The sequence below is a fragment of the Xiphophorus couchianus genome, chromosome 9 (genome assembly GCF_001444195.1).
Source record: "Xiphophorus couchianus chromosome 9, X_couchianus-1.0, whole genome shotgun sequence".
Taxonomy (NCBI): Eukaryota; Metazoa; Chordata; class Actinopteri; order Cyprinodontiformes; family Poeciliidae; genus Xiphophorus; species Xiphophorus couchianus.
The window spans coordinates 20,415,816-20,443,640 of NC_040236.1; the positions used below are offsets into that span (position 1 = coordinate 20,415,816).

Consider the following 27,825-nt stretch of genomic DNA (forward strand, 5'->3'; position numbering starts at 1 on the left):
AGTCATTAATATCTCTCTGAAAATGAAGGACTGGCCTTATAAAATCACCATTTGATTTTTAGGTCACATTATAACCATAAGCCTGTTTCATATACATGTATGTATTGTATTGTCAATGTGTTGTTTGAGGTTGTCATGCGAGAGACCATTACAAAGTAGTGCAAAATTATGCAGTAGAAGGGAAATAATAGTTGGGTTTAAAAATACTTTACAAAAAAATCCGGAAAGTGTGGCAGGCATATTTGGCAGACTTGGTGGTGCACTTAAACTGACAACCTTGGCAAGAAAAGCGTTAATGACAGACGCAGGCAAGTGGCTGCAAAGTTTCATCGCTCAGGTGGAAGGATCTGTTGACGTGACTTTTATGGGAAAGCAGCAAAATTCTTGACCTGAAATATAGCCAAAAGAATTTACCACCTCTGTGGTTTGCCACAAAAGCTATGCAAGGGACACAGAAAGAAGTGGGAAACATGTTACTGAAACTTGTCATGATACTGAAATAGAACTTTTTAGCTATGAAATACTGTTCTGCAGACACCTGTCTGAACACACCATACCCACCGTGAGTCAGGATGGCGGCAGCATAGTTAAACAGTTAGTTGTTTTTTCTCTCCAAGATTCTTGTTATAAGTGTAAGTATTATTAAAAATACATCTTTACATACAAAACAACTCTAAGTAAGGAAAGAGTCACGTCGTCCCCAGCTCTTAACAATAAAAACTTAAGGTGAAGCTTTTAAGAAGAAATAGTTCACAAGTTATAAAGGGGAATAAATGAATTATACTGGCTTATCTTTTTCCCTTTGGTTTCTAAAACCTAAAAAAGTGTAGAAATAGCGCCATATTCCCCATCCACTTAAATATGTGGTCAAACAGAGCACTGCGACTCTCCTCGGTTTATCTGTTGCCATGGTGATGGTGCCACACTGAAGATGGGGAAACAAAAAATACAACAGCTTAATTGCCAAGACACCTACAGACACTTACCTACTTTGTTAAAGTTAAATATATTATTAGAAGCTTGCATATATCCAGAAATAACAGAATCGATACGCAATATGATAAAAAATATCTACTTTGTGCATTTTTGTCTGCTACAGAAATCTTTCACTGTGAATGGCGATGAGAAAGGAGGAGAGAGGAGGAAATAAAGAGAAAAGGTAATAAATAAATTTAAAAAAAACAACAAGAAAGAGAAATTAGCGAAATAATTTCTAATTGTCTACAAATGGTTTCATTCAAAATCTCTCTGAAATTACAACTGATGTTTACACATCAGTTTATGTTAATGATAAAGGTGTCAGCACCTTTATGTAATTACGAGTGCATGTGCGGTGTACCAGTGTTTGCAGAGGCGTGTGTGTTTCGTGGAGAGCAGCGGCAGCCGGCAGGCCGTTTTGGCTCCACTTCCAGCTCCAGTCAGTCAGCCTGCCTGCCTGCCTGCCTCCTCAGTCTGCGCAGTCCGCCGCCAGCAGCGCCACCGGGTGCAGGAATATCCCGATGAAAGACCGGACTCCTCGGAGGTAAGTGTCACCGTTTTATCAACGAAGCTGCTCTGGGGACCGCCGCATCTATATCGACGGGCTCCACGTACACTTTTAACGAGCTTGAGCGGACTAAAAAAGAGAAAGTCCAGCTTGTTCCCGTTTAGCAGCGGAGACCGGCTGAAGGCCCGGTGACCCACATTCTTATCTAATGCTGCGCGTTAGCCAGCTAGCTGCGGCTAAAACTGGGTTAACTGGCACAGCGCCTTTTGGCCTACGAGTTCAATGCAGGCAATATATATTTCATGTTAAAGTTACTCGCCGCTTTCTCACTATTTTACTTTAATATTATCTACTTGTGAGTGCCATTTATCGCAGTGTTATAAACCATGGAGCTATTGTTTTGTTGCGCTAAATGTCGTTAGCCGGTAAGCTAGGCGGCGACAGCAGCCTTCCAGCAGTCTCTTCCCGGTTTTGCCGGCCGGCTTCAGGGCATGGACGGATACATTTGGTGCCCCTTTATCGGAAACTTTCATGCAGACCAGGCTTCAGTTAGCTCTGCGACTATATAACCGGTTGTCCAGTTTCATATTAATATTTACATTTTACTCGGTTTTTAAAGGCATGCCCGTTTCCCTCCACGTTAATTAATATACAGCTGCTTTGTTTTCTTTGCGCCTAAAAGTCATAGGCTTTTTTTTTACCACAGATAGTAAATGATCACATTACTTTGGTCGCCAAGGCTATTTAACCCGTCAACGCAGCTGTTTCTTTTATGGTGCTTGATTTTAAAGATCCTCTGCTATTGAATGGGGGCCCCCATAACTATCTGGGGCCCCAAACAGGAGGGGACTTTGAACTACCACCAATTACCTCCACGTTACCAACATCCCCATCATATTACCGATATTAAAAGTTTATATGTCGAGCAAAATTACTTTCATTTACAACTGAAAACTAATTGCTTGAATCTATTGGAAAGTGCACCATTTCTATTTCCATTCTAAAAATCAGAATTGTATCACCTTATTTAACAAATGAATCAAAACAAGAACGTCGACTAGTCTCTAAATGCATCAGTCGTGTTAATGTACATTAATTTATTTTTTGAGGACAATTAAAGGTTCCCCATGCTGTTCCTCAGGTCCCATTGTCCTTCATGTTTTAGACACTTTTTGCTCTAACACACCTGATTCAAATGACTTCATTACCACCTTCACATGTTATGAAGTGCTGCAGAAGCCTATTAATCCCCCATTCATTTAAGTCAGGTGTGCGACAGCTTGGAAACACCTGAAACATACAAAACAGTGGCTCCTGAGGACCAAGATTGAGAACCACTGGTTAAGCCATAAATGTGGTTAATCTTGCAATTTCCTCCTTTTTTTCTGTTGGATTCAAAATTATAGCCTCCATCAGAGAGCCTTTCACATACTGTATATTTACAAATATTTTATTTGTTATATCCCTTAAAAGAAAAAAAAGTTAAAGTAGCTTAAAATCAAAATCTCTAATGAAAAAAAGAAGGCTATCAGCCTGGAGCACACTAATAGGTTGACGCCTTAAATACTTATCCACTTAGAGAAATTGTTGTTTAAAAAAATGATCACATGACTTGTTTTAATTACCACTGATGTGTCACTGATATAAAAACATTTCAAACCTCAATGCAGCTGCTTAGTTTGCGTATATGTTGGGCCAGCGCAGATTAAACAAAAAAAATAAATAAATAAAATGGGAGTAGAGAGAAATGACTGTCTTTTAATATAGAGTACTTTCAAATAAAGTGTTAACCTTTATAATATTGTTATAAGTTGAGTTTGTGAATAAGATATGCCAGCTAGACTTTAGTTAACCATTCTAGACATTCCTGTCTTGTGTGCCCTGAAACTCTGAGAGGAATTTGTAGCGTGACAAGTACTTTAGCTGCAGAGAGATCCCTTTGTCACACAAAAGGGATTTTTTTTGTCGGGCTGACCTTTTTCTGAGAAGTAAGGGAATCTTCTTAATCTCTAAGACATAAGTCTGGCTTAATAACTTTGTCAGCACTTATTTCTTCTCTGTCAAAGAAAACAGGGGGGGTGTCTCTTTTGCTTCTATGTCAGCAATCCAGTGGTAAAAGAAGCTGTTTAAATTGTATTATGTAATTGTATTATTTAAATTGTATTATTTAAATAATACAATTGTATTTAAATCTGACATGTTGTGTGAAGTGTGTTTTTAACTTTCTAATTTTGACACGATTTTAGGAGTGTAGATAATTTTTCAGTTTCACTCTTACAAAGTGGGTTCATATTTTCTTTAAAATGTGGTATAGTTTAATATAAAATTACAAATATGTTTGGACCATTACTTCCAACAATGGATAATTGAAAAAAAAACTTTTATATATCTTGACACTGAGGAGTTATTAGTAGAAACTAGCTTACTGCAATGAGGGCAAAGGTCATTTTATTTTCTCTTTCCTTTTTGACTAAGCAGATTGCTGTATCTTGTCAAGTAAACACTTCACTTAATTAAACTATTTTTGGACTGTTGTGTTTCAATATTACTTTACTTTTTCACATTTTAAAAATGTTTTAAAATGTTTAAAAATACACAAGCTGCAATAGTAAAAGTTTATTTCAAGTCACAGGAGCCCCTGGAGTGATTAAGCACCTAAAGGAATAATATAAATATTCAGGGTTTCCCCCCAGTGTTTTATAAGCCTGGTGGGCCACCAGGCTTTCCTTGTGCCCCCACCAGGCTAAGCATTGCTTATTTACTTAAGTCTTTTTAAAGTGTTTGCATTTTTTAAGACTTTATTATTGGTGTTTGGGTATTAATCTTCCAATCTTTCAATAGCACATAATTATCAAGTGAAATTTTCAAATTTCCTGTCAACTTTAAACATTTTTTAACTCAAAGACACGACGGGTCACTGGATGAATCACTGCCCTATCATCCAACCACCAGACGTAGTAGGTTTCCTTACAAAGTTTGGAAGCAGATTAGCTTTGAATGGAGTTCAGAGAGACGTGTGTGTGAATAACATCAGATGCTTCTGTGTTTGTACTGCAAATGCCTCAAGATGACCCAAATGTTTTGGTTCTGATTCAGTAATACCACTACCCCTGCTCTGGTATATATAGCAGGCCGTTGAATAAAACTGATAAAACTGACTATAATACTCTGTCATGAATTGAAGGAGTTGGCTAATAGACAAAATCCCACTGAATTATGCTGCTGTTTGCAGGATGTGCTGTTGTGGAAGGAGTTTATTTCCAGAGACCCTCAGCCTGAGCTAATTAAGCTGTTTGAATTACAATCCGTCAAACGGCGTGACAGAGTTGCTCTTCATCCATGTTTCATTGTGTTCTATTTTTGCTCCACAATCTGTCGTCGCGAAATTGATGAATATGAATCAGAGACTGATGTTGACTGAGTCACCAGAGCTCCAAATGTTTGGTCGTGAAATGGAGCAGGAAAATGGATCGGTGTTGTGTGATCGCATATTATGCTGAAATAATGTGGACGATCGTGTTTAACTAGTATCACCTCTCCGTTTCAGCTGTTGACAAGTATTGTTTTTGCTTTCCTCTGATAAAGTCCAGATGAAGACTTTTTTAAGACTTTAATGTAAGCCTGTCGTAATAAATTAAAATGAGCATAATTATTTACTTTCGGATGATTAATACATATTTTGAAGGGCAATATCTTTCAGTTACAGTATTACGTGTTCTGTACAGAATTAAAGTTTATTTGTTTTTGAGATACATTATTAGAATTATTATCAATAGATAACTTGAAAATAACCTTTAAACAACAATATTATTGTTTATTACAATAATAAATGTGTCATCCAGCAACATTTATTGTGACATGTCTACCTTTAATGTATGTCACAGTTTATAATTTATGCTTCAGGGTCACATGACCTGTTTCACAGCTCAATCATAAATCAATATCTTTCTGAAATAATGCAAAGTGCTTTTTAGAATAAAGTTTTAATGCCAGAAGCGAAAAAGACTTAAAAAGTATTAGCTGCAGTTTATGACACAATGTTTTAGCAAAAGTCCATGCACTGAGCTTTCTTTGTGTTATCGCTGTAACACAAATAGCCAACAAAGTGAACTTAACCTTGAACTCTGAGGCATGACACTGATAACAGAGATTTTACATTGAACTTTATTCAAAATATTAATAAAATGGCAGGAAAAAGTCAGCAGAATTTTTGCTAACAATGAATTTAAAAACAGACTTTTCCAGAGGCCGGATTGTCGGACATTTTATTTATTTTTTGGCCCTTTACTTAATAGAAATTATTCCTCAGATGTTCATAGTGCATCCCACAAAATGTCACCCTGACTGTGCCAAGGCCAGTCACACTTTTGCTTACTTTTGCTCATATTGGTCAGATAGGTTCATGCAGCTTTATTTATTTATTTATTTATTTGCATTAATTTGTAGGATTTCTTGTCTAACTGGCAAATATTAGACTTGAAGGGTGAAGGACGCAGCCTTTTTGTGTTTATAGTAAACAACAATCACCTTTCGCCAGGGTGTGAGTCAATCTTTAGGTTTAAAGGTATTTTCCTTCAGGCAAGAAGTTTTTCTGATGAGAAATAAAATGCACTGTGTTGAAAAATATAATTTTAGGAAGAAAAAAAAAGGACGTCAAAAATCCTTTTTATTATCAGTGGGAAAACTGCTACTGACATCAAGCGCTTTTTATAATTCTCGATAAGCTTTCTGCACGTTTCCTCTGGTATTGATGACATCTAATCTTTTCCTTTTAAGTCTTTGAAGGTGGAATGCCTCTTTGCCATCACCCTAATCTTTAGCTTCCTTCATAAGATTCTCCTACAAATTCAAGTCAGGACTTTGGACAGTGTGTTTCTCTTACAGTTAGATGAAGTGGTTTGAATACTTGAGCTGAACTGTCCCTGATCAGAAGAGATTTGTTGAAATTACTTCAGTCTTCCTAAGTAAAAGGTAAGCAGATTGCCTGCTTACCTTTTACAAAATGCATGGTTCGGGGAGGTCTTCTACTTACTAGCTAAAACTTCAAGAAGGAGCTGCTTTCAACAGCAATAATCTCTGTACTGATGAGTAAATGTTAGTCTTGTACTGAGAAATTAGTTTGTAATTGGAATTTTCCAATTTAATAATAAAAGTAAAAAAAAAAAAAAAAAGACTTTCTTAGCCAGTGACCGGCTGGCTGAAAACTCAAAAATAATTTCTTAGTCATTTTTTCCACCTGCTATTATTAAGCCGTACATATAAGTGTTTGGTGTTTGTGAAGAAGATTTAAAGTTGGCTGTTTTAGTATAAGTGATGATGTCTCTAAAATAAAGTCGTAGGAAGTGCAAAATATATAAGAAGCTATTAAAAAAAAAACAGTTTCAGTCAGGCTACTAAAACAAATAGACTTCAGGTGGTGCTGGTCATTTCTGTCCTGCACATTTTATTCTTTGCAGTTTTAGTTTGTGTGTCTCAAAGGTTTGTTGTATGGAAGTTTCCTCGAGTTGGTGAAGGAGCTAGCTGATTTCACCAGACAACAGCAAGTTGTTCTGTTGTTTTGAGATTTAAGACTCTATCTGTCATGGGACATGCTGATTTAGGAAATCTCAACAGCCTTTAGGGAATCTAATATCAGGCTACAAGTTCTGCAGGAAATACAAATTCAACCAACGTGGAAATTTGCCACACAAAACTGCAAAGTATGCATATTACATGAGCAGGATAATGATGCACATAGTGCTGGCTTGGCAGTCTGGGTAGATATAGCACAAGTAAGACCCAATCAGGCAGCGTATCATCATGTTTCTAAAAAATAATGGCCTAAGTAATTTTTTGCTAAAAATTATTTAGGCAAAAAATAAACAAGTAAAAATTAATTGGGCCGTTATTTTAGGAAGGTGAGTCTCTATTCATGGTTTTTAATGGGAACAAACGTTTCCTAAGAGATGCACTGAGTCAACAAGCTGCTAAATAATTGGGTTAAAATGAAATAGATTTTGATTATTGTTGCAAAAATTAATTTGAATCGTTAAGCATTCCAACTCTTTTTTTTACTGGAAACAATTACATTCTGACTATATAGATTTAGAGTTAAAGTTTTTATAAAGTTGACAAGAAATGTGAAAATAACACTTGATAATTATGTGTTATTGAAAGATTGGAAGATTAACACCTGAACACCAACTATAAAGTCTTAAAAATGCTAAGATTTAAAAAAAGACTTAAATAAATAATCAAATAAGTCCCCTGGTGGGGGCAGAAGTAAAGCCTGGTGGCCCGCCAGGCTTATAATACACTGGGGGAAACTCTGTAACAATATTAGCAATACAATACAAAGTTTAGAAAATAAATGACTAGTTCTGTTAAAAGTTGTAATTTAAAAATCTAAATTTTGTTTTTCCTTATGTTTAAAAAAAAAGTTTCCAAAGTGACGGTAACAAATCATTTAAAGTATGAATGATGTTGACTTTAAGACGGAACACTGCGTAACACTACATGTTCTCCTACTTTGAGCTGCAGTCAATAAATGGGTGAGTGCGAGCGTGACCTGGAACGCTAATACACTGAGATTAATAAAATGTTGTTACATGCTTTGTGGGAAACCACAGAGGAATATCTATTCACGCGGGGAAAATAAAGACGAAGGTGTTTATTGTTTAAAAAACTCCTCGTGTTTATGCTGTACTGATTACTTCTCTGGTCGGGATCCTTCTGTGTTTGTCTGCTTTAGCTTGGTGGTTAAAAATAAGTTTTATTTTGATTACAGTCTCATGTGGTCCTCAACCCACAGTCATTATCGCCTCCCTGGAGCCTGTCATCTTTCTGAACCCCACTGACCCACTTGGGATCAGGACAAGGCCCCTGGCGGAGGCCCCGCTCCTTGGAGACGGGCAGCCAACAGCCGTCGAGGGGCGTTCGCCAGCCACCACTGCTGGCTGGTGGACCGTTCTTGTCTGTGTGTTGCTGAGTCAAAACGCAAAAACAAAGCCTGCTCTTGTATTTTGCGGAGGTGTGTGCAGTGAGTGTAAACACAGCTGGCTGCCCTGTGTTAACACGTAGGCTATTGTCACAATTCAGTAGGATAGTGGATAAAGTTGTGGATTTGTTTGCTCAAAAAGCAAAAAAAAAAACTAGCGTTATCAAAGTATTGTTGGATCTATTTTCAAAGAGTGAGGGAATGACACCTTTAGTTATCTGGTTGAAATAGTGATTTGTGGACTTATTGTCACATAACCACATTAGTAAAGTACTGTTTAAGTGAAGTGTTTTCGTAATTGTGATTTCTGATTATGAGTACAATTAATTATCCAGGATATTGCCTAATACAACTGTTTGGAGGAAGATGTTTATCAGCACGTCGGGTTTTTGTGTTTTAGATACTGGACTGTTTTCTTCTTCTTCTTCTTCTTCTTATTATTATTATTATTATTAGCATTATTATAACTGGGTTCACTGATAGTCCACAAACTGAAGTGAAGTTATTATAAAGATTTATCCAATCAGATGTTACCAGTAAGGTTTAAATAGAATTCCTTTATGTCCTGTTTAATTTTGGATACACGTTAACAATTATTTAATGATTTCGAAGTTACCTTTTGGCATTACAGATATTTTTTCTGAATATTGGAATCATATGAAAGACATCTCAATAACCCTCAAATACTGATTTGCAAACAAAAGTGAAAGTAATGTGGCGTTTTGGAAGAGAGCTGTTTTGAATTTTGAAAACATTTCTCATCTGTTAGCGTTATAGCTTCTTTATAATTTACGCCATTAACATTGACTCATGCACGCTCCCTCTTGCAGAGAAAAACACTTTGTAACAATATAGGTAAAAATGATTTGTTTCTTCTAAAAATGCAAAATGATTTGCTCCGTGTCCGAACAGAAGCATGTGTTTGCAGGATGTGAGCCACTGCAGCGTCCCAGTGTTTCACATCTAGTGACTCAAGTCGATAACAGAGAGTGGCGATCCCTGCGTTCTGTTCATATTTTCATGGCATGACAGAGGGAGTATCAGCTGCGGAGGCATTCATCCAGGGTATTTTTACTCGGTTGCCGTGGTGTTGCCCGTTGGCACGGTTGCTGGCGCCGGCGTCCTAGCGCTGGGTGTGGCGCGGTGCGTGACGAGAGGCGCCATAGATCCACTTCAGTGACTCATATCCTCAGAGCTCTGCTGCCCTAAATCGGAGCAGGCTTGCACACACCCACATATGCGCAAACACACTTGAAGCATCCCACGTCGCTCTATAAGCACCAAAAAAAAAAGAAAAAGATAAACCAGTCGCTGTGTTTCAGGGTGAAGAATACTTTACATTTTTCTCTGTTTCTTGGAATCCCTTGATTGTCGATGTGTCATCAATCAGCACATCTTAATCACTTTCCTGACCATCTGTTCCTGGTGAGGCTTCGAGGCACCAGGAAGTCCTTTGTATGTCATGTGTTTTTAACGACAGCACGCGATGCAGAATGCCTGAGGTACTCGCAAGGTAATGTGTTGCACTTGTAAGGCTTTCGTGTTGACAGCATTCCGGGATTTATTTATATTTTGCTGAAAAGTAGAAGGTGTTGCCTGTGGTGCTGTAATTAAGTTAGATCGGAGGAGGAAGAGGAGGAGGAAAGTAGGTCAATGGGCCAGCAGGTCAGTGAATCACAGATGACGTCATGGTTATACAAGCCTCGCTCTACCGGTTGCACAACACTTACTTGGCAGTGAAGATGTTGCTGTGAAAATGTTTTAACATTTTCCTTGCATCACTTAATTTTATCTCATAATGCCGATTTTGTATAATTTTCCCACATGTGGTATTTTCCTGAGTCCCCCTCCCCTAAAATCTTGTGATCTAGTGATCTTGACTCTGTTGAGAGCGAAAAGCTGCCTGCTTTTGTTTGTCAGAAGAACCTAAGTTTATAAAAAGCTTTTACTACCACTCCTCACTTCTTGTTATACAGTAGTTGTACTGATGTGTAGTCGGCCATTTGTGTTGACAAACAGTTATCTAAGATAAGACTCATGCGATCTCCTTGTCCCTTCCCTTGTGACAAGGGAAGGGACAAGCCTTCCCTTGTCACAAAAAGTGACAAGGGAAGGCTGACTTAAACATATAATATATAATAAGTAATTTCAATAGAACCTCTATAATGGTTGAAATATCAAAAAAAAAAAAAAAAAAAGGAAAATCAGTAGAAAAACAAAATCATTGACATCTTTGGGTTACTCAAAGTACAGTAAACCTCTGAGTTACTTAAATAACAAATTTAAGTTTTGGAGTGGACTACTATAGTCTAAGTCTGGACTTAAATCCAATTCAGATGTTGTAAAATATCTTCAAACACACCTTTCATACTGGAAAATCTTCCAATATGGCCGAATTACTGCATAGCGTTATTAGGTTTAGGGGGCAAATAGATCTTCAGGTATGGTTCAGATGGCTTTTTTTCACCTTAATGAATGAAATTTGAAAACATATTTTTGTATTTACTTTATCATCATCCGTTATTGAAACCTGTTGATTTGAAACATTCAAGCATGACAACAATAAAGAAAAAACGGCAGAAATCTGTAAGGGAGTGAAACGTTTTTTGGTTTTATGAACTACTGCATGAAATCAAACATTTCAGTTTCTACTAAAGCAAGATAGAACGTACTGTAGACACTAAATTTTATGACCATTTATTAATTCAGCCAATCAAAATTTATTAGAATGGGGATAAAAATGTGTAAATTATTTGACTAATCAGTTGGTATAACTTATTGTGACACATATCACAGTTTCATCATAAATACCACAAAATACAGATGTTTTTTCCCCTCTTTTGCTCATTACTATTTTCCTTTGTGTTTACGTACACTTGCTGATTCCTGAACAAAAACATTTTATAATTAAAAAAATGTTGAACACTGTGAGAATAAATTTGAGGGGTTTTTTAAAGCTAAAATGGTTCAAAGGCGGATTGTTGGGACTCTTCTGCAGCTCACTAATGCATAGTTATTAAAAATCATTTCTTTTATCCACTGCCTCCTCATGAGTCATGGACAGAATTAGCTCCTGCTATTAAAACATTGCTCTGCAGATACAAACATTGAGTAACTTAATGGCCAGCAGCCTGGTTTATGTATGAGTCATACATGTTTTTATTTCTGTGTCATGTATGGCCTCCATAAACTCATGGCTTCACTCTTGATAAACTTCTCTGTTTTCCACCAACTTTTAAGCACTAACGTCACATCTTCTGCTTCTATAGAAGAATTGCAATAGATTGCTATTTTATACAGTTAATTCAAAAAATTATTAATATCTCTGTATGATTTAGATTTAGGATTATGTTTGGTTCAATAGAGAATTATGTTTTTCATAGGAAATGACAGGCATCTTTTGAAAAATGATTAAACAATTAAAAAATTATATTTTGCATATTTCTCTTTACACTTGAATAAAACAAATGTCATGTTAAGCATTTGCATATCTATAATAATCAGCAGAAAACTCTTTACTGACATTACAGCAATCAAACACTTTAAATAATTGCTGACCAAATGAGTGGCATTTTTAATCAAATAGAAACCTTCATCAACTTTATGCCTCAAAAAATCTCTTCCTCTATGGACACTTGGATTGTTTATATATAAATATATCTTTTTGCTTGATGGTGTAGTTTTTGCTGGCTTTCATGGTAGCCATTCCATTCTCATATTACTTTACAATATCTATTAACAAATATGAGGAAGTACCATGTCAGCCAGTGGAATTTTATTTGTTACTGCCTCTGTAAATCAGTAATGTTACAAACCCAACATTACTGATTGCTGCTGCGTTACAGAAAAAATACATTAATCTTCGGGAATAAATCGAGTGAAGATGTATTGCTGTAGCCTACACTTGATTTAATCAAGGTCTCAAATCATTCAGCTCGCTTTCAGAATTCATTTTATTGCGAAACTGTTCATAAAGTGTGTATATTTCTTCCAGTCATCGCATTCCACTGTAATGTATCAGGGCAGGTAGATTGTCGCCATGGCCGGCTGAGGTGTCTTGAAGCTCACACCTGATCCTCTGTTGTTCTTTTTTTGTCTCATAGAAACAGATGTTGCTGCCATGTACAACACTTGCATCCAAAGGAGACCAGAAACTCATCTGAGTGAAGACCTTTTACCAACTTTCAGCTCTCCTCCAAGACTCAAGTCCAACATCAACCGCTGCTGCAGCCCACCCACCGAGACCCTTCACTCGTCCAGACACACTTTCCTCTCACACGACTGGCTTTATTTTTGGTGAGGATAGGATTCTGCTTCGCCAAGACTGTGCTATATTTGCTAGTGGTTTTGGTGTTGAAGGTTATTTCTCTCTCATTTTATTTTAAAGGTTCATTCACAAATGTCTACCTCACGATTAAAAGACTACACGCCGACTCTGCAACCCTGAACAGGTTACAAAATGACCTCAAGCATTAACCGGTGAGATGGATATTCTAAACGTTTGCTTCTTTTCTAATGAGCAGTCCAGACATGGTACACTGTAGGGTCACAAACTGGTTTTTAAAATTCCTTATCATGATCTGAATAAGGGAAAAAAAGGAATAGGAAGGAACAAGTTAGCACTTAGTAAAAGTTAGAGCTGCGCATTATATTGAATCATCAATGCGGTATCGTCGGCAAGGGAGGGGAGAGGCTAAAGCTCTAGATGTCTGCAGTGCTGCAGTTTCAAACTGTGCCAACTTGGACAGATGAAAACACATCAGTTTCTTCAAAAAATATTTTATTTCCCTGTTGATTATATATATATATTTTACACCGGCTGGTGTTGGAGTACAGATAGTTGCCTCCTAACCCATGCTGAGATCCCAATGCTTTTTGTGTCATCAAAATACTTTATTGTGACTTAAGGTGTTTATCTGTGTTGAATGATTACTGAACTGATTCATTTTACGAAACATTTTTTTGTCCTGAAGGCTTGTGGGTGGCTTGTATCGACTTTGTGCTGTGTAGCTCTCTTCTCGTTCTTAGTAAAAAAAAAAAAAAAAGTCAGTATTTGAATCTAAACATTTCGTTCATAAACTCTCATCGTCACCTGTCTTGTGAAGATGAGTATTTTTTTCTACTTACGTATTTTTTGTCATTAATGCGTGTAATTCTCAGACATGTTCATTTATGCTATATCTACATTGGAAAACTAAAATCTTATTAATGAGGACACTTTTGCGTTGTCGTGCCTCCACTGAAATTTAAAAGCCTTATTTAAAGGGGGTGCACCGATAAATTGGTCTGTCGATAAATTGGCCCAGACTTCCTTAATTTTGGGAGCTCTGCTGATCGTCCACCGATCTTATACATCTTAGCCGAGGTCTGAAAGTCAGCCACTGTCCCCTGTAACTCTACCATGAGAGACAGCTGACTCACAAACCCGCCCAGCAGGTCACGTCTGTCCGTGAACGGTTAAAAAAAAAGTCTCCACACTGTTACCAACTTAGAAACTTTGTTGTTATATTTAGTAACTTTTCTGACAAAAAAATTGGCAGGTCTGGCTTTTCAAAGGTCGGAGATCGACCGGAAAACCTCAATCGGTGCGCCCCTTCTTGTTATGTAGGTTCCTGTTGTTTGTAAATAGTGCTGTTTTGTTGTCCTCTGTTTAGAGATGACAGCAGCATTTTTGATGGGTTAATGGAAGAAGATGAAAAGGACAAAGCTAAACGGTAATAACCTCTATCACACCAGGGTTTCCCCCAGTGTATTATAAGCCTGGTGGGCCGCCAGGCTATACTTGCCCACTCCCCTGGCAGGCTAAGCGTTGTTGCTTTTTTGTTGTTTTTTTTAATGTTTTTTTTTTTTTAATAAGCCGGACTGCATGCCTCTGTGCTGTGCTGAGCAATTCACTGGTAGAATCGTTCCTGAAAGATGGGTTTATAGTTGATGCATTGAACAGGGCAGGAAGCGAACCAATCACACCACTGGCGCCTCAGCGCATTGGGCACCTATCATGCTGCCGTCATTTGGTCTCTGAAGTTTACCTTGGCACGGATCATGCGCACCTTCTTTCACTCAAACTGGACACAGGCACACATGTATAAACATTTCTATCAACACCCTTTGAGGACTTGGGTTTTTTGGATAATTCTTCATCAAGATATGAGTCAAGTCTAAAAACCACCGCATTAGCTCTGCTTAGCTCAATGAGAACTGCTAATATAACTGATAGCTGTGCTTATAGAGGTGCACGTTGAGCGTGCACTGTGCAGTGAGGATGATATATCTTTGTGAACAAAGAATTATGTGCGACATGTGCGTCTACCTCCTGACACGCTGCCCTGCGTGTGGCTCTGTGTCTGTGCTGATAAAGTTGTTGTATGTGTTCCTTGGTTGGCCGACGCGTTAGTGCATGTCTTCTAATAACATAATTACCCAGCAATATTTTACATGTCCTATGAACTTAAAATTTTTTTTTTTTTTTTTTTTTTAATTTAATCTTTTATTTGGAAAGGCAAGTTACAATTACATTGTACAATTCAACTTCCAACACAGTGGAAATATAAGAAGGAATAGCATAAGCCAATCCAGGTTTTTTTTTTTTTTTAACAGTAACCAAACAACCATAACACAAGAGCGAGTGGGGGGTAAAGGAGGGCCAGATCTAATTCTTCTTATGTTATGAGAAAGAAAACACAATCAAGAGCATAATTTTGCCATAATCCTAAGCCAGGGTACAATATACTGCACAACAGTATTTGCATGTGATTGACATATTTAGTCCACAGGAATTACTGATTTCACATAGTTTGTCCATTTAGACCAGATCCTGAAGAACTTAAAATTTTTTAATACAAAAGCACGGTGGACCGCCTTGGCGTCCCCACAATCGAGCTTAGCAAGTTTTCTGGGGGAAACCCTGGACTCATTATAGTTGCCTCAGCCTTCTGTTGGAGTGGCTGTGGAGAGGGGTCACCCTTTTTTTAAATTAATTAATTAATTTTAACAATAAAATTGCCATCATAATTTTGTACTTAAAAGCATATCTGTTAAAGAAGAGAAACATAGTCAAGTACAGAGAACAATAAACATGAAGTGTTTTGCCAATTTTGCCAACCTGTCTCGAACATGATTGACATTTCATAAATACATCAGCATACTAAATACTGGAAGGGTATTGTCTGAAACAGTTTTGCTTGTGTAAAAATATTTTAGTTTTAAAAAAAAATGACACCACGGAAATAGTGGTATAGCCCACACCTATCTTTGCTACATATGAGTAACAGAATAAAACATTTTTATGGTGATAGTTGTGACCAAATTCACCAGTTGTCAGTATAGCTTCAAAGAAAAATATTTTTAGTAGTAGTTGTTAGGGAGTTCATTTTGTCACTCTCACCAAAACACTCATGCTTCTTCTGATGTTAAATATCATCTTGTCTGAACACACAACGTAGCTTTTGTGTTTTTACATTTTAAAAAATCCTTCAAGTTGAGAAAAAATCTCTTTGACAGTTACGTGGCAAAACTGAATCAAGATCAGTGCTGTTAAGGAGAGATTAGCTCTCTGAAAGACTAAAACAGATTATCTTTTTTAATAAGCGTTTAGGTCTATGCAAATGAACAATGTAGGAGTGTGACTTCTATTTTTTTGAACTGGGATTTTATGATAAATCATCTTAGACACACAGTTATTTAGTATAGCGTACAGATCACAACTATGTAACCAGAGTTGACTTTTATTCTAAACAGCAGTCAAATGAATCCAAATGAATCGTCTCGCTCCTAATCCAACAGTGAGTCCCGTAACAAGTCCGAGAAGAAGCGCAGAGACCAGTTCAATGTCCTCATTAAGGAGCTGGGCACCATGTTGCCAGGAAACACCCGCAAGATGGACAAGTCCACTATTTTGCAGAAAAGCATCGACTTCCTGCACAAACACAAAGGTGAGAAACGGTGAGGGGAAGAAAAAATAAAACGGTTGAGTCTGGCGCTAAGTTTCATGGTTTTTGTCTCCTGAACAGAAATTGCTGCTCAGTCAGAATCAACAGAGATCAGACAAGACTGGAAGCCTCCGTTTCTTAGTAATGAAGAGTTCACTCAGCTGATGCTGGAGGTGAAGCTGATTTGTTTTTTCTCTTTTTTCCCCTACTTGTTCAACTTTCCTTTCAATAAAAAAGGCATTTGTTAAATAAAGAAACACTTTATCCTCAAGGCCTTGGATGGGTTTTTCCTCGCCATAATGACCGACGGGAACATAATCTACGTTTCGGAGAACGTGACGTCTCTTCTCGAACACTTACCAGTGAGTTTCGCCTGTTTCGACATTCAAATAGCTTTTTAGCTGTTCACTTGATCACACTCGATTGCTTCGTCACACATTTTTAGAAAGTCTCATGTTGTGTGTTTCAGTCTGATCTTGTGGATCAGAACCTTTTAAACTTTCTGCCCTCGGGGGAGCACTCTGACGTGTACAAAGCTCTGTCCTCACATGTCACAGAGGGAGAGACTCTAACGCCAGAGTATCTGAAAAGTAAGCTTGCAGATTTAGCTTTCAGTATTCTTTATTTAACTTGGAAAAGTGTTGTGCTTAAAGTATTGTTGTTGTTTTTTTTCCCCAGCAAAGAATCAGCTTGAGTTCTGTTGCCATATGCTTCGAGGGACAATTGATCCCAAGGAGCCCCCCGTGTATGAATTTGTCAAATTCATAGGAAACTTCAAATCTCTCAATAATGGTAAAACGCGTTGCTCACAGTCATTTTCTGTGTTTTTGTTTTTCTTCCAATTTAATTTTTCTTTTCTTTGAACTTTTCCTCCTTTTGTAAACAGTGCCTAACTGTAACAGAAACGGTTATGACGGGGTGATCCAGCGATCGCTTCACTCTACGTTTGAGGACAGAGTGTGCCTGATTGCGACTGTAAGGCTGGCCAAACCGCAGTTCCTCAAGGTGAGGATTGTTGCTGTTTCTTCTGCTTGACCCACATTCAGATTACTGCTTTAGTCACTGCAGGGAAATCCAGAAGAAGAAGTCTGAGAAACACCGGTTTGACGTGTGTGATTTTATTGAGCATTTCTGTAGGGAACGGTTTAGCATCTGCCACGCAGGAAAACCGATGCTTTACTGCAGCTTTGCTTATGTCTTTTTAGTTTATGCTCATTCCTCTCTTGTTAAAATTACAACAAGCTCGTACATTTTTTAAAGGCTTTCTTCAATTTTTTTAAACGACGTTTGAAAAACTACAATTATTCAGACTTTTAAAATGATTTCTTGTTGTGGTAACAACAGTTTTTACAGCTGGAGTTCTGCTTTTATAGCCGAGTAATAAAGACCACTGTTTTTAAAGGGTTGCACATCAGTTGTTTAACAATGTTTTGAAATCTCCTTTCACAACTTGTCTATCTTTTTATTATTTATTTTTTACCTCCTGTCTATTTTGATGTGATGGAAACACAGCATGGGTGTATTTTTATTATTATTTCCACCATAAATGTACTTTAAAACTGGGATATTTTCTGACCTAGTTGTGCTTATGAAAGGCTCTAAATGCATTAATATATTCTTCACTCTAACAGGAGATGTGCACTGTTGAGGAGCCTAATGAGGAATTCACCTCCAGGCATAGCTTAGAGTGGAAATTTCTCTTCTTGGACCACAGGTATAAATATCTAAACTTTTTTAAAAAAAAAAGTATGTTCTAACTAATTTTAACCTAGTTTTTTTTGTTTGTTTTTGTCATTGTTTATCACATGCATGAGGTACTTTTACACCCCTGCTTACAAACTTTGGCCTCCATCTTTTTATATATACAATGCACATGTTGTGTTTCCAGAGAATGCAATTAAATCTGTAAAAGAACAGCAGGGACAGCCTGATCTGCAATCAGTCATGAGTATTTTCCCCGAGTGATTCACGCAGCGCCGATGATGCACAAAAGCCTCACCGCAACTGCTCACAATTCAGGCTGTGACCTCATGCTGACTCCTCTTGGTCTGTTTCCCAAAAATAAAGAAGATCCTGTTTTTGAAAGCTGCTAACATTATTTAAATCTGTCCTCCAATGTACAAGAACACATAACAGATCCCACACTCTCATCATTCATTCAGTTTAGAGATAAAATATAGGAGCCCTGTGGGGAAAACTCCATACAGCCAGGTGCTTCTCATTGAATGCACTTGATGAAATGATGATCAGTAAGTATGGACACTTTTGTAGAGGGTTTTTGGCAGTTTGCTGCTCGAAAGCATCTATGTTTGTCTTGACCCAATAATGTGGTTGAAAGATGCTTTTTGAACCAACTAAAGCCAACTTTTGCGCATCAGAATTGTGCAAATGGCAAACATGCAGTAATGTTTTAAAGTTTATTTGAAGTAAATTAAAAAAAAATAATAATACAGGCTGCAGTGAAAATTGACCATATACCTCATGCTATGTGAAAGATTAAAGCTGAGATAAAATTTTCACATAGTTGTTTGTAGTATCAACTGTCAAAGGAGGAAGAAATTATTTACAAAATACATAAATAAATGTTAAGTCAACCTAGTTATAGAAGTTGAGTTAGAAATACATATTGCAGCAAAGTGATGTTTACCCAGTTCTACCTCACTATTGATGACTCTACAGCTCAACATTTGAGTTTAAATCAAGCTACAGTATTCAATTTAGTTTTCCGCTAAACTCGTTTTCTGTTTTACACACGTTGCCTTGGTCTATGTGAAATAAATGAGTAAAATGATTTGAAGGATAAACGTTTAAAATGGATGTCCTTACACTTAGGAGGAACGGTGGATTTGTGATATCTCATTATAGGGAATTTATTACTCGTTTGTTTGCTGTTAGACCTGTCAAAAGGTTCACTACACCTTAATTTTCTCCATTTGGGCTTCTTTGTTTAGCAAATAATGACAGCCCCCTGATCTGTTGTGTGTTCTTGTAAAACCTTAAGTTAGTTTTGAATAATTTCACAGCTTCTTGAAGACCAAAATGAAATGCAACACTCTCTAGTGTACCTCAGTTTCCACAAACTTTTGTTGGTGAATAATCTGTGAATAATGACCTCTAGCTGACAATAGTGAGTTGTTGGACCGAGTGTTTAGTTTTGCTGTATTTAGGTTAAATTCCCACTAACACTTCTGCTGCGTTGGTTTGCCCAGAGCCCCGCCCATCATCGGGTACCTCCCATTCGAAGTCCTGGGTACTTCAGGTTACGACTACTACCATGTAGACGACCTGGAGACACTGGCCAAATGCCACGAACACTGTAAGCGCTCCACTGCATCCAATCACTGAAGTATCCTGATCACTTCCTGTCATCTCAGAGAACAAATTTCATCTCTTTGTTTCCGCTTAGTGATGCAATATGGGAAAGGCAAGTCGTGCTACTACAGGTTCCTCACCAAAGGGCAGCAGTGGATTTGGCTGCAAACCCATTACTACATCACATACCATCAGTGGAACTCCAGGCCTGAGTTTATCGTCTGCACACACACTGTTGTCAGGTATATATGTGTCAGTGCGTAATGGTTTATATATATGCATTAATATGCTTGTTATGGTGACTTGCAAGAGTAGCGCAGCTCAACCTTTATCCTGTTTTGTGAAATTATAATCAGGAATTTACTGTGTATTGTGTCCCTAATTGTCAAGTGGAATGGTTTTAAAAGTATTTTTACTTATAAAGTTAATTAAGCCTCGTCACTAGACTGTCTTGGGAAGGCAGAGCATCTTCAGTTAGAGGCTTTGTCAGATTCAGTGCGGTACAGACTGCTGCAGGAGATCTCTCCTGCCAACAGCCATCACCATCTACAGTAACTCTTTGAAGAATCTAAATTAATGAGTTACGACAACAATTAATTTCCCTCTGAGATTAATAATGTGTTTTTGAATTTGGAAAATTGTAACATTTTAACTGATCCACAGAAATAAAATGTTGTGCTATTTATCCTCAAAAATCACCAAATTTGAAAATGGGTATGTCCTTTTTTTTCTTCATTGTTTATTTAACTAAGAAAGAATAATTACATTGGAAAATCTCAACAATGAGAAAATTGTAATTTTAATAAAATAATAACATTATTTGTTGCTCCCAGTCACAACAAATAATGTTAAATGACACTTTATAAAAACCCACAGATTAAATCTAAAACCACACAGTCAAAAATATTTTTGGTCTAGTTTCAAATATATTAGTAATAAAACAAAACTAACTTACAAATAACCTTTTAACAAGATGTAGGAGCTTATTTTAGGTCAATAATTCCTTAATACTGATGGGAAAGTTCTAGTTCCACTGGCAGATAATTTCACTGACAACATGGGAAAAATGTCTTGCTAAAAGCGAAATAATCTGCAAATGGAACTTGTACTTTTTGTTAAACAATATTCCAGCAGAACAATGAGCCCAAATAACAACTTTTCAGATTTTTATTTGGGATGGAAAAAAGATGATATGCATCCTTTTTCTTTCCCCTCCACAATAATTCCCTATTTTGTTTTGATTTGTCAAATAAAACAATACAATTTGTGGTTGTAACGTTGCAAGAACTGAACAAATTGAGCATTTATGAATACCTTCATGGTTCAACCTACATATGGATTTCATCCAGCGCCTCTCCTCTGCAGCTACGCTGAAGTACGAGCAGAACAACGGCGAGAGCTCGGAATCGAAGACTGCCCCCCCGAGGTCGCAGCTGACAAGGTGAGACGTTTGCTCGACGTGTTTCTTCATTATTCTTTAAATAATAAAAGTTGAGTATTTAACCTCTGGTGACGCCTTGGCTCGCCAGTCCCAGGATTCAGGCTCCGAATCGCAGCTCAACGCCTCCAGCCTGAAAGAAGCTCTGGAGCGTTTTAACCACAGCCGGACCCCGTCGGCCTCATCGCGCAGCTCGCACAAATCCTCCCACACTGCCGTCTCTGACCCGGCCTGTAAGCTTTTTTTTTTTATCATCGATGAAGATACCCATGAGGGTCGTTTTCGGTTTTAATCTGGTCATATTTCTTCCTCAGCTTCACAGATGAAGATGCAGGGAGACAGAAGTACACCAGGCCGACAGTCTGTCTCTGCCGTGGAAATGACATCGCAGCGGAGATCATCAGTCAGCAGTCAGGTCAGCAGGAAAGATAGTCAACACTTTGGTGTATGGGTTTGCTGTTAGCTTGACCTTACTCTGACCTGATTGCCAAGACTTTTATCTTTTCCAATTGTCTCGGGTTGTTTCTCCAGCAGTCGATGAGCTCCCAGAACACGGGCCAGAACGGGGTGCCTTCCATGACTTCACAGCAGTCTCAACAGCTGCCTCAGCAACAGCTTCAAAACAACCAAGTAAGAAACTTCACAGAACTTGAGCGCACCCTGCTGTTTATCTGATGAATATTCCTTCTGGTCCATCAGCGCTCTGTCAGCTTCTCACATTACAATTTGTTGCCAATGAAAAGTATGTGAATTATATGACTTAGTGCCTTGAAAAAGTCTTAATACTCATGGTAGGACTTTGTTAAGATTAGAAAGGGGCAGTGTTATGTAAAAATTACTTTTTTGATATTTACATCATTAACATTTACAATGTTAATCCCTTGTCAAAAAACATACATGGATTCTGATTCTGTTTGAGAAATCCTTTAATCTCCCATGGCAACATTCAGCTGTGCAAAACGCCAGAGTGGACCTAGCTCCGCCTTCGAGGCGCTGCTCTTAAGCTCCGACCTCACAGAGCAGCTCTTCCCTCCTGCTTGCCCCACCCGGCTCCTTCAGACTAGCCCAGCAGCAATTAGCAAACATCGGGTGGAACTGCACATCTGCTGGGCTCATTATACCAGCATCTTCTCTGAGCAACGCTGGTAAAAACATTAAAGGGTTAACGGAGGAGCCATGTAGTGATGACTTCCTGAAGGTGGAGTTTCAGAAAGAGCACGACTTTCTTAAAGAGACAGAGGCCCAAATTCAAGGCATCATATTATGAAATCAAATTTCTTCCAAGTCATGATATTTGATATGTGACCACAAACTTCCTGCGTCCCCAGTGGACAGTTAGCAGTGTGGTCTCTATACCGTATTTACGTGGGTTTTCTCTCTGACAGTCGGTGCAGTACTCCAACCAGCTGGAAGCCATGCAGCACCTGAAGGAGCAGCTGGAGAAGAAGACCAGGACGATCGAGGACAACATTCAGCGGCAACTGGATGAGCTGCGGCAGATCCAGGTGGAGCTGGAGAGGGTCCACGGGCAGAGTCTGCAGGTGTTGCTCAGCTGCTGCTTTCAAGTTATATTAAATACGACGTTATTGTTTCCGTTTCTGTTGGGATGTATGGAATTATTGTTTCACTTTATTTTTACTTTGTGTGTGAATTTGAAATGTTTTTGTCAGATGTTCCAACAGAAAGGGGATGAAGGACTGAACCTCAGCTCAGCTCATACGCCTCATGGCACTGCTGGCCAGCAGGGGGCGACAATGAGCATGCAAGGCCAGGTGGTCCTTCCAGCAGCTCTACAGAACAACATGCAACAGCAGCAGGCGGTTCAAACCCAAACCCAGTCCCAGCAGCAAACAGTTCTGAGGGACCAGAGCACAGTGATGTCACAGGTCAGACACACTAAAATATTTTAATGATTAAATGTGTGTCAACCATAAGCTCTCATTTATTAAGGATTCAAGGTGTCTGCACATCCTTAGTTTTAAATGTGTATGTCTAAAATGCAAATAGTCTTAACATTTCTTAAATTAGTTTTTTAAAAAATGCAAATTAGTATTCAATTCTTTAGTTGCAGGTCTTAAATTTAGTCAGAACAGGAATTTTCTGTCAGGCAAAAGTTTTAGTTGCATGAAAACATCTTCATTGCAATTTCTGTGACAGGAGGCTTTTGAGGCTACCTGTAACTAGCTGCTAATGTACCCTTACCAGTTAGCTAGCCTTAGCTGAATAGCTTTACTGGCTAGCCACCAAGGCTCTTTGTTTTTTTCTTTGCTAACTAGCTAGCAGGGGTAGCTAGCTTTGTTTGCCTCTGTCATGGGTAAATGCAAACTTATCAGCAGTTGGCTGGATGATGTTTGTTTTTGACCCTGGCTGACTTCGGCTGCCACCCCATACGAGAATAGGTGCAAAAAAGCTTTTAAGCTAGGCACTATGGGGGTTAAAGCTGTGGAGAGCTACATGTAGTGCGAGATGCACAGAGCTGGGTTCACAGTTTTTGCTTGATTGTAATGCAGCAAGTTATTCAGAAATCCCCATATTTATACATTTTCTAATTGGTCTTAAATACATTTTAAGTTGGCGTTAAAAAAGGTTTAAAAAGTCTTAAATTTGCAGATATCCTGTTGTTCTCTCTGTTGAAGAATTTTCCATCAACTTATTTCTACCTCATTACTTCCCCCCCAGTCTCAGCGCTCAACACTAACTCTGCAGCCTCAACAGAATCATCTCTCCGGCTCCCTCTACAACACTATGATGATACCACAGCAGAGTCCAGCTAACATGGTTCAGATTTCCACAAGCCTGGCGCAAAATACCGGACCCAGCAACACTGCCGTGGCAACATTTGCGCAGGATCGTTCTGCTCAGATAAGGTGCTTCTTCAGAGCTCAGTCGTCACGATCGTGTCTAGTTGCTGTGGTGACAGCCAAGGAGAGACATTCTGACCCTGTTTTCTCACCTCACAGGTTTCCTACAGCTCCTCAGCTGCTGACTAAGCTGGTCACAGGACAGATCCCAATGGGGGCGGTCATGGTCCCCACATCCATGTTCATGGGTCAGGTGGTGACGGCCTTTGCTCCCCAGCAGGGCCAGACTCAGACCATCAGCATTTCTCAGCAGCAGGAGCAGCAGCAGCAGATTCAGGTGCAGAACCAGGTTTCAGCGCTGCAGGCAGGTCAGGCTTCTCTGGCCGCGCAGCAGCCGCAGTTTCTGCAGGTACACACTGCAACACCACTGGAATCACTGGCAGCTTCACTTTCAGCGGCTAATTTCACATTTCAGCTTGGATGACATTAGCAAAGGGCTGCACCTATATTTCTGTTTTAAATTATCTCAGAAATTGAGACGAACTATTCATACCCCCAGAATGTTGTTCACATTTAGTCTTGTTTCAGTTACATACTGATTCACTTCAGCTTATTTTATTTGGGATTTTATATGACATACCAACAGAAAGCAGTTCATAATTTTTATTTTAACAGATTAAGATTTTTTTTATACCTAATTTGATTTCAGATTTTAATTGTTGTTATATAATGTCTTATTAAAAAAAAGACATCACAAATGAGAGAAAATATTTTCATAAATTGGCTTTACTTCAATCATTCCTCCTGTGAGTTGACCAGAGTTCAAATAAGTCAAACCTGTAAAACATGCTTGTCAAACAAGATGGCGGCCGTAGGCGTGCCGACATCACTATGAACTATGGAAACAAAAGTTGTGTATTGTTATAAAAAAAAGTCCAGATTCAATCTCCAAAAACAAAAAAAATTGATTAAGCGAAGAAAATTTGATTAATCAATAAAATTGATGTTTTGCCCAATTTATTTATACACGTGTGTGTGTGTGTGTGTGTGTGTGTAGGTAGTAATATTTTACAAGTTGAGATATTACAGATATTTCAACTTGTAAAATTTAAATATGGTTCAGTTGGTGAATTGTTTTTGCTAATTACGTGACTTCTGAAGGCAATTGGCTGCATTGGATTATGATTAGGGGTATCAGAATAAAGGGGACTGATAAACACCGCACTTTTAGAAAGTTTAAATAAAATGTAAAATTTCACTATCATTTGCTACTTTCTCTTTGTAAGAAAAAGAAAAGCCAAAACATTAAATTTTAGGGTTGTAAACTTCCCTAAACTTCAATATTTTGGAAATTGTATGCTTCATAGTTTCTCTATTCTGTAAAAGAAGCAGTACTTTGATAAAAAACTCAAATTGAATGTAACATTAATGTCCATAAATGTACGTAAAATTCTATACAGAATCATATTAATGTCTGTGTGTATGAGAGCCATTTTAAGTTTTAAACTTCAATATTTTGAAGTTTAGGAACATTCTTAACACCGTCATTCTTTAAGGTGTAAGAATGATTTTGTTTCTTGTATTAAATATTGACAAAACGTTTCCTCTGTCTTACTGATCTAAATGTTGCGCTCCAGGCTCCTCGGCTCCTTCATGGAAATCAGTCGACCCAGCTAATCCTCCAGGCGGCGTTCCCTCTGCAGCAGCACAGCACCTTCTCTGCCGCAGCGCAACAGCAGCAGCATCAGCTGGCTGCTCACCGGTCAGACAGTCTGTCTGACCGCCCGTCCACTCAGCCTCAGTAGCTGACTGACGCAAGATCAGCCAAACTAAGACTTTTGACACAAGTGTCATTTTAAGTTCTGCAGAAAACACAGACGAAGGTCCTGCCTCTGAAGCAGAGAAGAGACTGACAATGCAGCCTGGCTTCTCACAAGGATCTCTTCTGCTTGTAAAAAAAAATAAAAATAAACAACAACAAAGAAGAAAAACCTCCAAATGGGATGAGTTCAGCGGAGAACCAGGACTGGACTCGCTGCGACTAACTGGAGTTAAAGATTTTACCGTCGGCATCTTGAAACAGATCAGGCAGTTTGGATATATTGTATTTTTTTTTTTTTTTTGTTGCTCTTTTTGTTTTTCTGTATAAAAATAATTATGGGTCAGAAAATATTTTTATGAATGTGGTGTAGATGGCAGTTTAACTGTACAGAATATTGTGTAATATATAATGTAAATATACAGAAAAAGAAAGACCTAATATTTTATATGGTGCATGAAATGCATAGTTGTTTTTTGCAGCTTTGAATATACTGGTTTTTTTCCCCCCAGGAAGTCTAAGACAAAAAAATGCTCTTACATGCTCAGTGGCTGATGTTTCCCAACTTGCTCTCTCCCGCGGGGACGTTTGTGCGTCTGCATAGCAGACGATGCCGATGCTGTTTGGATTTTGTTTCTGTTTTTTAAATTTTTTTTGTTTTCAATCTTTGACCTTTATTTTCCACACAGTTTACTTCAACCGCCTGAGTCACATTTCTGTCTGTTTTTTTCTTTTCTTTTAATAATGTTGTGTTAAACATCCAAACAGTGAAGACTGCAAATTTGTGAGATGTTGCTCATGAAATGGAAACTACCTACTACCACAATGAAGCTAAATGAAAGCAGCAGTGAGATTTGTCCTCATTCATATCTTTATTTATTTGTCTCGCCTGTTTTCTGAAGATCTTTCAATCTCCCATCTCGGGCTGTGTAATTCTTCAACATGTTCTGTTCTACATTTCTTAAAAAGTCTATATATCTATAAAAAACAATATATATATATATATATATATATATAGAGAGAGAGAGAGAGAGAGAATATCTAAAAGGGAAATCTGCCTTGTGATCTTTGTTCATTATTTTTTTAAAATACCGTGGGGATGTTTCATTTCAGCAGGCAGCTGCTCTGTGGAGAAATGGACGGATCCGATTTTAAATGGAAATTCAATCCGACAATTCTTGATCTATCTGTCAGATTTACATCATTCCTGTCAAAAATCAGGCCTTCAAAGAAAATAAAGCCAACATTTCTTTTAACAGCTGGTGTGAGACATGACTTTTCCGACCATGCAACATTAGCCTCAACATTTTGGGTCGGAACGGATTTGAAACTTGCGTAGGCACACACACGGAAACACTCACCAGAACATAAAAATCACAAATTATCCATTTATGTGCTTAACCTCTAACTTGCCCCCGTCCTTTTTGCGCTGCAGTTTTCCGGAGGCAGCCAAGCATTTTAACTTTATCCACGTTGCTCCTCCACCCACCCAACTGTCAAATTTTTTTCTTTACACAACAAACACAAAGACCCACTTCTGCTTTATTGTTGGCATCGGTGTCTTTTCCCCAGGATATCGTGGTTTCGTTGGCAGTGTGGCCAGCGTTTGGAACACGTTCAGCTCGGTGCGAGTCGTCATCAGGCCGGAGAAGACATGAGGACTCGACTCACGCTGCAGGGACGGATCAAACTCCCTCGCTGACTCCTCCTGGGTTCCCGGAATCGCTCTGACTGTGTTGGCCTGATCCCGGCAGCCTCCTCACCATCTGATCTTATTCACTAGCAGATGGTGTGAAACTCACGGCTCTGCGGCCTCTTCTGCCATGCGGAGGCAAGTGGCTACAGAGTGCTTAACCTCTCCCAACATTTCACTTGGAGCCACAGAGCATCTCCTGAAGTCCTACTGCATAGGTTAAAATGCCAAAAGTAATTTTGCTGGTTCAACTTTACACAGATTTGAACATAAGTAAGAGCTATTTTCCTACTGTAGGACTTAGTTTTGACCATTCTTCAACAACTGTATGCGTGAGGTCAGACACCGATGTTGGCTGTGAACATCTAGCTC

At 38.4% G+C, this 27,825-nt stretch overlaps 1 protein-coding gene across 4 annotated transcripts; it reads left to right on the forward strand.

Moving 5' to 3' along the window:
• Positions 1–1,358: 1,358 nt before the first annotated feature.
• clocka (clock circadian regulator a) lies at positions 1,359–27,016 on the forward strand. Of its 4 annotated transcripts, none has more exons than XM_028027236.1 (22): positions 1,359–1,522; positions 12,566–12,758; positions 12,850–12,941; positions 14,117–14,176; positions 16,245–16,393; positions 16,472–16,563; positions 16,663–16,752; positions 16,860–16,980; positions 17,069–17,182; positions 17,277–17,395; positions 18,022–18,104; positions 19,600–19,706; positions 19,797–19,944; positions 21,068–21,143; positions 21,232–21,373; positions 21,455–21,555; positions 21,672–21,770; positions 22,526–22,681; positions 22,811–23,026; positions 23,820–24,007; positions 24,101–24,350; positions 25,579–27,016. In XM_028027236.1, the coding sequence occupies exons 3-22, from the start codon at positions 12,922–12,924 to the stop codon at positions 25,744–25,746; spliced, it is 2,499 nt and encodes an 832-aa protein (XP_027883037.1). In that variant the 5' UTR covers positions 1,359–1,522; positions 12,566–12,758; positions 12,850–12,921; the 3' UTR covers positions 25,747–27,016. The 4 variants fall into 4 exon arrangements, with proteins under 4 accessions (XP_027883037.1, XP_027883040.1, XP_027883038.1 ...); XM_028027239.1 differs by having other exon boundaries at positions 24,101–24,278; XM_028027237.1 differs by having other exon boundaries at positions 21,675–21,770; positions 25,579–25,746.
• The last annotated feature ends 809 nt before the right edge of the window (positions 27,017–27,825 follow it).